The 12,531-nt window shown below is 32.6% G+C and overlaps 1 protein-coding gene across 1 annotated transcript in view; it reads left to right on the top strand.

The window, feature by feature from the left end:
* The window catches only part of LOC107162465 (uncharacterized), a 62,499-nt gene that overhangs the window by 14,108 nt on the left and 35,860 nt on the right, over positions 1–12,531 (top strand). Inside the window, exon 2 of the mRNA XM_089219737.1 lies at positions 7,681–8,831. Coding sequence (XP_089075863.1) covers positions 7,689–8,831 — 1,143 coding nt within the window. The 5' untranslated portion in view covers positions 7,681–7,688. The remainder of the gene's footprint in view (positions 1–7,680; positions 8,832–12,531) is intronic.

The following is a 12,531-nucleotide window of genomic DNA, read 5'->3' as shown; positions in this document are numbered from 1 at the left end:
AATCGTTAATGTAATATATTTATGTCCTTGCCGCAGGCATTAGCGATATATTAATAGAAAAGAATAATACGGCGGCGGCGTGTACACTTTTTTATGATATATATATATATATATATGTATATATATTGTTCCTATGGTGTGTATAGAAATTGACCTTTTGTTTTTCGAACAGGACCAATTATAAAACGTCTGTCGGGCGTTCCCACGCAGACTGTGCATTTTATATACATATACAGAATACGCATGTATAATATTATTATTATTTACTATAATATTATATTAATGAGTTGAAGTTTTCCTTTTCTCCTCTTGACTCCGCGGAACATAGGTTTGTTTGTGTGTGCAGGTGTATCGGTAGACGTATTGTTCTTGTCAATTTTCCCGAACGTTGGTATATAATACAGTCGGTCGGCGTGCGATTTAGAAAACGCGGTGAAACGCCACACGTACCTATATTACATTGTTTTCTTCGCGTACATTATACTGTTGGACAAAAGCGTGTGCTTATATGCATGTGTATTATATTACAAAAATTAGTGTATCACTATACCAGCATCGTCGACAAGGTCACTGCGAAACGTCGAGAGCTTTCGACAAACTCTGGAATACCTGAAAACAATATTTTAATTATTATTCTTTCGTCATCAAATCGATCCGCTGATTTATTTTAAATCGTATTTCGTTTGCTTTATTATTATACAGCTGAAGTTCACTCATTTTTATAATTTTTTGACGGGACGTTAATTACCTAAATACAATTATAGATAATAATATAAAAACGTTATCATTGATCAACCAACGACCGATGTACCTATATGTACATCGAAAACGATTCGCGTGAAACATCATTCATGTACAAGTATCACGTTTCCGAAAGTGCGTTAAAAAAAATATAAACATATGACGCCACTTTATTTGTGGCTTATTTATTATATAAGTCTATATAATTTATACAATATGTGACACCCACCCTGAAGTACATATCACCGTCGTCGTCGTCGTGACTACACAACGTACAGCCATATAGATGTTGCAGGTACACAATAATAACAATATTGATAATAATACGCATATTATATTACATTGTATAGGTACATACGTGTATATATGACTCGATTGATGGTTACGCAAAAATACTTACTGTTACGGTTGTTATGTCTGCGCAAAACTCGCGTCGTATATGTTTTCTAATGAGTTTCTTTAAACGCGTGCTTTATGCGTAATCCGCGTCGGAAAAAAAAATAAATAAACCATCGTGCTCACGGTTTAACGCGGCATTATAATACACACAGTGGCGTGTGTAACACAAATGTATGTAAGTATTCGAGCATTTCTATCCAGAGAGCAAACACTTAACGGGTACCGACTAATATACCTATATACTACCCGTCGTACATGAATATATTTACGTGGAGAACCGGTGAAAAGCGAATAGAGAGAAAGAGAGAGAAAATTACGTCGCGCCGACCCTCTGGTTTTTTTATTCAATATACGCGCGAAAATATACGTACGTGCAGATGTACGTCTCGTCTCGAAGAGAAATTCATAAAGATGACGGTTTTCATAAAAATCTAATAATATAATATGTACCTATTATGTATGTATAATATATATACTATATATTGTATAGTGGGGTTTTCATTACCTATTTGAGGCAACACATTATTACAGTCAATTTTTGTGTTTTTATGTAAGTTGTTAGTTTGTTACCTACATCTTATAATAATTTCGCACGGTGACATAATATAAATAGAGTTTTTTTTTATCAGTGACTTTTTAAATTTAAAATTTTTTTAACCGCAAACTACTGTTTTTAATTCATATACCTATTAAACTACTAAAGTAAAATATTTTAAAATTCGAACGTATAAAATAATATATCGAATATTTTAAAAGCTTAATCTATAGTAAATAGTTTTAGAAGTGTAATTATTTCAAAAAGCGTAGTCAAATCAATATAATTTTAAATTTCTCGAACGTTTACAATAATGTATAATATTATATACTCTTGTAGACACGATAAATTTAAATAAATAATAATCTATTACGCTAGTTCAATAATATTTGATATGCATGCATACTAAAATGTATATAAACATTTTGATGAAAATTTACAATAAAAATAAAATAAATAGCTATACAACGTAGTGGCAAAAGTAAAGCATTTGAAGTTTGTTGTCGACAGTTAAACATAAATGTAGTGTCAAAAATGAAAATGAATGTCATAGATTTCTTAAAATTAAACTTAAAAAAGTTCGAAAAAAATAAGAATATACTGAGAACAGTGAGAACAGTGAGAACGACCTATATTACCAATATTATTTAACAAATCATCGTGTAAAATACAATGAATTAATACACCACATGTTCACTTGACCACTGCATCTGTGGGTTTCGTTTAATTGATGGTGTTAAAGTTCTTTTGTTGATGTTTGTAAAACAAAAACGAATGGTAATCGTTCAAGGTGTGTTTTATAATATTTTGTCATCAACACCCATATTTGCTGCTGCCATAATTCCCCACGTATACACAATTCATATTTGAATATATTGCCTTTATAAAACATATTGTATATTATATTATAGCCATATAGTGAGCCTAACCCGACGGACGATATGTCTTTTCAGGAATTTTAAGCTCTACCTCTCCTTATAAACACCTACAATGTATTCAACACAATATAGTTATAATATTATGGCTAATACAATTATTGCTTCCCGTACTTAATTTATTCTTATTCGCTTGTTATTAAAATATCATATATTCGTACATATTATAATAATTAATTAAAATCAAATTTTTATTGAATATTTAATGGTCAACAAAATATTAAATTCAATATCCATTACTTGTGTACGTCATCCTTCTAAATAAATGAATAAATAAATAATGATAGATATCTACGTATTATTGTTTTTTTTTTCATTCGTTACCTACAGGTAGTGAAATAACTATGTAATTTTAGGTATTTACATATATTTATATATATATATATACCGGTGCACACGAATTGCGTACCAAACAGGTAGACGAACCTTTTTGAACGAATTGCGTCCCGGACGCAATTTTGATATTTTTAAATTTTTAACAAAATAATAATAATAAAATATTTATCATTAACATAATATTATTATGTGAAAACTTATTTTTAGTGGTTTGTACTTTTAGGCCGGAGCTATACACGGCGTATTCGCCGCGTTTCGAACGCAGCGTATTTCGCGGCGTTTTCTATCGAATTAAAAATAAACCAATGCATTTTTAGTTCGATGGACAAGCGGTGGTATACGCAGTGTAAAGCAATAAGCTCCGACCTGATAGATATTTTCGATAAAAATATTAGGGACTATACGGACTTCCCAATCGATAAGTAACTATGGACTTATGACTTATAATTTATATGTTTTATGTTTATGATAGTATTATATTTCTTACAGTTCAATTTTAATTTTTTTATAAATAGGTATGTGATTAATTATGACAAATAATTTATATTATTATGACATTATTATATTTTTACAATTAAATTTCATTATTTTTATATAACCTGGCATATCTTTATTGTGACAATATCGTTTTAGGAACCACTTACAATAATTAACTGTAGATGAAAAACTAACACGAATTGCGTCCCGGACGCAATTCGTTCAAAAAGGTTCGTCTACCTGTTTTGGTACGCAATTCGTGTGTACCCATATATACAGGGTGTCCCACGAGGATTTACCCATTGCGATATCTCACGAAATAATGGAGATATCAAAATTCTTAGAACGGAAAAAGACATTTCACTACTAAAACTTTATACAGAGCGTCGGAGTCGCTCAAAAATACCATAAAAATGGTTTCTATTATAAGGTTAGGCATAGGCGTGTCCACGGGGGGTGCAGGGTATGCACCTGCACCCTCTGCGATTTCAAATGGCACCATGAATTAAGAAAAATTGTTCAAAAAAGAGGACAAAGGCCCATTATAGTCCCTTGGGTTCGCACCAGGTTGCACCCTCTGCGTCAAAGGTCTAGACACGCCTATGAGGTTAGGTATCATTGTGGTTAAATTATTTCGTGTGTGTTTGTAGACTAAAGTCTATAAAGTGTTTCTATATAATATAATGCTCTCGATTTTTTGTTGATTAGCCACTAGACTTTAATACGAATAACACGGAGTGGGTGATTATAACCATAGGTAGCTGGTAGCTGAATTGAATACCAAACATTTTATGGTATGCGTTTTCTAATAAATCAAGATATTATGTCTGTAAAACATAGATAGTACACAATACTATAGTATTTACTAGAAACGAAAAATAAAAGATTCGCTACCTCTGCACACTCACATATAAGCCCTCTCATTTCGGATGTCATACCGTAACTAAATAAGGCATAATATTACCATGGGAAATATGTTACTGACGACGGAAATTTGTCGATCGACGATGTCGCCGTATAGTATTTTATGCCTATACATTCGAAAAACCGTTCACGCGAACTCGACAATATTATATATACACGTCGTACAAAACTACAAACACAATCACTCGAGTAGTAAATAGTTCGTTTTCGTGGTAAACATCATTGCAAAACCACTGCCGTGACGTTTGCATTTCGAACACCTGCTGCAGTGTGTCTACAACACGCATTATTCAATATTATGCATATTTCACGGAGCGATATCGCAAGTCGTACAACCGTCGCATTCGTGTCATTCATTATTCAGTTTGATCGCACTATGTCTGAGATCTGAGTGATCTGACTTATCCACGCGGTCACGCGTCTATTATGTTCTACATTTGAATTTTATTGTATTTATCGAAAATGTATAATGTATAATAATATTACAATATTTATATATATATAAAATCTATTATCTATCTATCTATCTAGACATCTAGTATCTATTATAAATTGTCGATTAATCTATATATAGTCATTTAAGTTAGCTTATTGTGAGGGATGTAGAGTCACAGTGTGTATATTATAATTATTGTAAGATTAAATACATTCAACAATTAGTAATACGATTACCGAAACTCTTAAATGGATCAAAACAAAAGATACATAAACGGATAATACTAATTTAATACTTACAAACAAAATAATTAAGACTAAGTTTTGTTACTTAACTATCCGTACATAGACAGTTAAACAAATTCTAATAATTTAATTTTGTTAATGTTGCAACGTTTTTATTTAATTTATGTATAATATGCTTTTTCATACTGGAATGATCATATCAATATTAGAATATCATTTGAAGTAAATAGTACGAATAACGAATTATATAAATTAGCATTTAATGTGTGAAATGATTATCATATACAGCCATTTATTTATTTATACTTACTGTCGATTTATAATTATTTAAAGTTAAAATGGTATTTATTATATAGTACAATTTATTTCTACCTAAAAACCACACGGAAAAAAAGTAATACGTTGCGCAATAATATTTCAAACTGTCTATTGTATAAGGTTTTTATAAAATGTCAATTTGGCGAAAACGACACAGTCATTCTACAAAATCTAAAACGTGTTCACATAAATCAGAGGTGTACTTTCATTTTATGAATAGGTACATTTCGGATTTTGGTTGTGCGTCTGTGTGCGATAAATTTAAAATAGAAAATTATATACCCTGTGTAATACAAGCCTCTCAATTTATTTATATTATATGCAATACAGCATTGCAGCGAGTATGACGAGTGTATATATTTAAGTGTACAGAACAGGCTCCTCACAGCCAATTTTCATTTTTGACAGCTGCAGTAATCGCGACACCTTCATTGGACAATACTAAACATGTTCATTTTACTGTATATGGGAACACGGGGCAAGATCGATTAGTTAACCAAAAGTCTTTATATTTAACAAGATAATTGAAATAATTAATTTTTTTTTACATAAATTACATAATAGGTGTATCTAATACAAATAATATAATAATTATATTTCGTGTAAACATTTTTTTTTTTGACACAATTTTCTTAAAATGTCGAACCTAACTTGCATAGTCTTCGACCATCAATTTAATGCGTACATGAAATTTTTCACTATATTCACAATATCAAACTAAAATATTGTTTTTTTTTTTTCAACAACTTGATACCAAATTATAAATAAGAAAAAAAATTATATTTAATTTAGATTTTAAGTTGAAAATCAAAACATTTATTCAGTTAATAATGAACTATTTTTTTTTTTTTTTTTTTTTTTTATTTTGAGGTAAAGGCTTCAACATCAAAAGGTTATTAGCCTAAAGTTATAACATTAGTGTACAAGATAATATAATATATACAGATATTTACAATTTTACAATTTATGTGCAAGATGGATATGATGAAAATATTTGTAGATAGCTTCGGTGTTTTCTTCACTGAGGGCGAGTTGAAGGGATGATGGAATCTTGAAGATTTTCCGAGCTAGGGAGTATTTTGGGCATCTTGTTACGATGTGTTCGATCGATAAAGTCACGTTGCATATGGTGCATACTGGAGCAGGTTCCTTAGTGATGAGGAATGAGTGGGTGAGGTGGGTGTGGCCTATTCTGGCTCGGGTAACGATGACTTCGTCTCTTCGATTAAGGCTACCGGAAAATTTCCATTTTTTGATGAGAGGCTTGATGATTAATGAACTATTGTTTAACCGAATTATGTGTAGCAATTATTTAGTAATTTATTTGTTATTAAATTGTAAAAATAAATTCAAAATTTTGTGTAGATACCATACGAGAATAGGATAACGTGTATACAGTAATATTTTTGTTTGAATGAAAAATTGATAGGTCGAATACTGTGCAATCTAGTTTGTAATGTGTATTTGATAATATTATTATGATTTATCAATAAAAAATAGTAATGGGTAGGTAACCCACACATAGGTATATTATATAATATACTTCTTAGGTGTACTTTATTATACAATTGTAATTAAGCTATCATATTTATTCTCCACTGAAAATTATTTAAATGTTGATGCAATAAAGTTGTATTCAACAATATGTACTTATACATATGGCTACATACTGTTAGTTTATAAATTAACTGAAGCATTAATCTACTTGCAAATTATTAGTTTTAAATTTGTGTTTTTATAGATTAAAAACTAAATATCATATTGTGTTAATAATTAAAAGTTCATTATAGCTGTATTAAAAACATAATAAAAAATCATTTTTAATATTATATTACCATACCATAGGTACATTATATAATATAATATAATACTGTAATTAAAGCTAAATTTTACTATTTGTACGTAGACGTGAAGATGATATAAAGGGTTAATTTCTGCAAAAGTTGAAATAAATTTGACACCTGCTTAATATATTTTGATAACAGAGGAGTGAAATGATAAAAGAAACGGCTGTAGACAGTGGCGTATATAAGGGGGGGGGGGCTAGTGGGCTGCAGCCCCTCCCGAAATTACAGTCTTAACTGTTAACTATATTGTAGTCTCTAGGTGCTAGATAATTATTGTTAGTCGCTATATATATTATAGCCCACCCCAAAAATTATTTCTATATACGCTACTGGCTGTAGATATATTTATTTTTTTTATTAGGTTTTAGTATACTACTAAGATAGCTCAACAATTATGAAATTATACATAACACAACATTATAAACTGTAAACATTATAATAATATAATTGCATCTTATAATAACTGTATAATATTTGAAATTTTCAGAAAAATGAATGATGCATTCAGAGGCTTTGGTGTGGTTGACGACGGGAATCGGCGGTCCCCTGTCCATAGTATGGCTATGCTGGGCGATACTGGTGCTGTGGTTCGGCCGGGGCCAGTGGCGTCCGTCGGATCCACTTCTCATAGCGCTACTGGCTGAGGCTATCGCGAAACAGGCGGCCGGCACCGCGGGATCAGCACTGTCACTGTTTCGGCCCGATGAGCCAGCGTTGTGCAGCGCGGTGCAGTGGCTGTGGACGGCCGCGCACACGATGCAAGCCGGCACGCTAGCGTCGCTGGCCCTGATGGCCGGTCTGAGGCGCAAAAAGCGTACCGTGGCCGCGGGCGGCCGGCCACTATTGCTCTACCACTTGGCCAGCCTGTCGGTGGTGAGCGCGTGCGTGGGCGCCGCCGCACTTATTGCCCAGACGGACCCGTGTGCTCCACCTTCCGACCGCCGGTACGCTGTGTTTTCGTTGGTGCTACACGCGTCCCTGGCCGCTGTGGCCGCTGCGTCCGCCGCTTTTGGTTGCGCTGGCCACCGGAAGGGTCCCAACCCACTGCTGGTAAACTCGTCGTCTGACCTGTCGTCGTGCATGTCCGAAATATCCACCGTGTCCAGTTGCAGTAGAGGTGGTATACGGCACAGCGTCAGCGATTGCAGCGACCGCACCACGGTGACATGCACCACATCGGCCACCGCCACGGGCACCGGTGGTTACCACCGAACCGATTGTGCGCTGGTTAACGATCTGCTCCGGTTGCCGTCGGCCGGTAACGCCCCGCCGGTCACGTTCCTCAACGGCGCGCCCAGGGCATTGATGCACCACCAGAACGGCGCCGTTGCAGAGGACGACACGCTCCGCAGGATGGACGAAACAAAGCGGCTCATCGACTCTGGTACGTTGCTGACGAGCAGCGATCGGGACAGCTTCGCCGCGTCCACCATCAGACCGTACCGGTACGGTGGCGGCGGTGGTGGTTTGGGTTCCCGGTATCAATTGCCGTCAACCGCGGCGTCCGTGTCTGTTACGTCCACCAACAGCCGTGCCCCGTGCTTGGCCAAACGCGTGTCACTGGTCCAGGACGTCCGCATTGGCTACGTGGTGGCCATACTGCTTATGTGCTACCTTGTCGACCATTTACCAGTACTGGTAAGCCAATCGATTTAATGTTACTATAGAACTTATAAGTTGTACACATTAGGTACACTACCTATTACATTTTATCATATTAAAATTATATTTACCCAGTGCTCTGCAGGTCACGCATGTATTCGCGTGGTGTATTTATTTTTTTGTTAACTATACATTCTATAGAAGTTATAGATTTATCATAATATTTATATCGATTAAATTCAAAAATTGCTTAACATTACTGCTACAAAAATGAACATACATGAACATATTTTACGTTTTGCATAATTTTACATATTTTAGGTATTTTCACATATATTATAGTGTGTATTTTTTGTTGAATAAAATCCTAATTTTTTCGAAATATATAATATATTATCTATAAAAAAAATGTAGTTGAGTAGTTAAATAATTATCATTCAAAGTAGGTAAATAAAAAAACAAATCAATGCGCATTTTGTTTCGATCAAGATAAACGCCTCAGTATTCAGGACACACCGCTGAAACCGCACCCTACCCAATTCTATACCTATGTCCGACAAAAAAGTAATTTACTTACGCTGCAGATCTAGACGATCTAGTATATACGTGATCTATTTAAAACTGATCTATAGATAATTATCACTATATATGAGTACTATACGAATTGAAAAAATTCCTAAATAACACTCATGTTGGGTTGGATGAAAACTTGATTAATTTAACATTTCTCTAAAATTAAATGAACCAATCATGGGCCTCTAAATCATAGAAAGGGGCCATTATTTAATTTTATTGATTCATTTTAAACATTTGGTGTTTGTTTATATAACCCGACATTAATATTATATTTATATTTATGTCACGTGATTAGATTTTCTAAACATGGTTGACAACATACTATAATATATAATATAATTTATAAAAGGTATAAAATATGTACTTAAATAGAAAATATTCCAAATAATCATCGAAGAAACAAATTACATTTTCATGATTCTTTAAGATGAATTTGAATAGTAAAAGGTTAAGTTACCTTCCCTTTATTATAATCGATTCGTTGTCGACACGACGATTTTCTTTGTGATGCAGGTGGTATAAAAACTTATTTTGTCATAGAAGTACAATATTTGTGGATTTGCACTTGTTTTTTTTTTATATATATATACATATAATATATCTTGTGAAAAAAGTTTTATAAAGGATAATGTGTTCAATTTTCAATTTTATTTTACCTGGAAACAATAATTGCATCACCCATAAATTAAAAACAAGACTTTTAGGAATAACAAATTTAAAATACCTATAAATAACACAAAAAGAGTGAATATATTGAAAATATTTTAATGTCGACAACATGCTAATAACACAAATATTTATAAAAAATAGCCAGTCTCTAATTTTATCCATCTATGAGTAACAACAAAGAGAGAAAAACAATTTTGTTGAAAACAGGTGTTGCGTAAAAGTTCCTGGGTTTTCTTACCCTCTCCTCCCATCATTTAGAAAAGTATAATATGAATTTTAATATTTTCCCCCTCAAGTGTCAAATATATCCTATTTTGTACCAAGCACCACTCTCAAAGTTTAAATTGGAGAATTTTTTCTGCTTTATAACTTTATAAGGTATACAATATATTGAAGATATATTTTTTTTAAATATGTAAGTTGGAATTCGGTTAGTCGATATCCTACGTTGAGAACTACTTACTATGTGTATGAAAAACGTTTACTTGATACACCTTCTGTACTTGCACCTTCCAGAGATATTATGACGGCAACATACCTTTATAATAATATTATAATAGACTGAACAGGAAGCTTATAAAATTAACGAAAAAATAAAAACCTTTACTATATTATCGTCACGTACTCCACGTGCACGTTTTTCGCGATCGATATGTATAGGTTAGCAACTTTCTTTCTATTTTTCTGATATAGGAATCGCGTGTCGTATTCTCATTTCGTCGTTAGTATAATATAATATAATATAATAAAGGCGTGAAAAAAATATAATTTCTAAAAACGTATACTATACGGCGGTATCTTCTAATATACAGCTCAAGTTACTTGTCACGTTGGAGCCCATTATTATCGTAGTATTGTAATTGGTATCATTTCAAACAGTTGTGTTTTCTAAACGTAAGGCCTATTATAAAGAGTGTTACGTTGTTACGGAGACATAAAGTGGACATTTCGGAAACGGTTTTTCTGTTTGAATGGAATCGTTAAAAAAATGTACATATTATAATATAAATATACTCGTATAATAATAGTGCTTCAGTTAAATCGCGTTTACTAATCTCGTAAAAATTTAATTTTTATATATTTTTGTTTGTGGTGTAACTGGTTTAGGCCTTTGGTTCACCCACGTTTTCAGTTTATTATCCAAGTTATCAATAAAATATAAGAACACATTTTAAATCAATAAAAAATAATACATTTTTACGTGCTCCAATTGATCGTAAACCGCAGTCACCGTAGTATTACTCGTTCCAATGTGGTTCACCACGAACGTTTAAAATCAATAAGAGAAAACCGGGTTTGTAGGATCACGCGAAACGCGACTCTCCGCTCCCAATGTACCTACCTAACATGTAATAGTAGTTACCTACTCCTATTCATTCTATTTACAACCAATGTCACGTACGACTTAGATTTAAATTCGACTGTAAAATCTGAATTAGTTTTAAAAGCAATTTTACCCTTTTTTTTAGATTTACAAAATATTGATACCGATTGAAATCTATTCGGCCACTTTCGCAATACTTTTTACTAAAGTAGCTTTAATAGGTATCGGTTATTAATTTTTTATCAATTAAATTTATAACCATCGTATAGATAAACTATATAGATACAAATAGATCTTATATTATTATTTTTATATCTTACTTATATTTGTTTGATGCATAGTTTATTTTCACTGTTCAGATATTTAAATATTATAATAATATCTGAAAGCAAATAGAGAAACACGCCAGTTAGTCATTTTAAAACTGCGCAATTGACGTTGATTTTATGTGTGGGGTGCTCTACTGGTTTCCGAGTTAAAATAATAAGTTGTCAGAATGCTATTAGTCTTTCATGACGTCAACCGTGTACATAATATAGGTACATTATATTATATACTTACATCGTGAAGTTTTTTTTCATGACTTATATTAGAAAAAAACAAATTCATAGAAATATTTCATTTAGCTTGGTATATGTTAGGTAAAAGACTTGTATAAATTATATATTATGCTGAATGCTCTCTTTTAATCAATATTTGTGTATAATATACGTAGTAGTAAACAGTTTGTTTGTATGGACTATGCCATACGTGTATAAATAAATTAACATACATTTAATAACCACCAGTGGCGCCATGCTCTGTATAAATAGTTGTACAGAAGCTAATACACAAAACCTAAGACAGTGTTAACTACCCACTGTCTTACACGTCAGCCTGAAACTCAAACGGCCACTTGAAAAATATTAAACATATTATATTGAAATGTATAAATCGATAAAGTGTAAATCCATTGAACTGTGTTGTATTGGTAAATACATTTACATACTCCTAGTTATTATAATTTATAATTAGTTTTAGGCTATTTTATTATATTAGTCGCACACCTCACTCAATACTAAATTCGCAGTTGGCTGCAATGTTTATAGGTAGACAGAGCGGAAGTAGGGCCGGAAGATTATATGCTATGTTTTTGGCGCCAAGGAATTAAGTATTTGAGGATTACCA

This window comes from Diuraphis noxia, unplaced genomic scaffold (genome assembly GCF_037042655.1).
Source record: "Diuraphis noxia isolate RWA-SAM2 unplaced genomic scaffold, SU_Dnox_SAM2 contig0002, whole genome shotgun sequence".
Classification (NCBI taxonomy): Eukaryota; Metazoa; Arthropoda; class Insecta; order Hemiptera; family Aphididae; genus Diuraphis; species Diuraphis noxia.
Note: the sequence above shows the minus strand (reverse complement) of the source record. Positions and strands in the feature narration are given on the sequence as shown.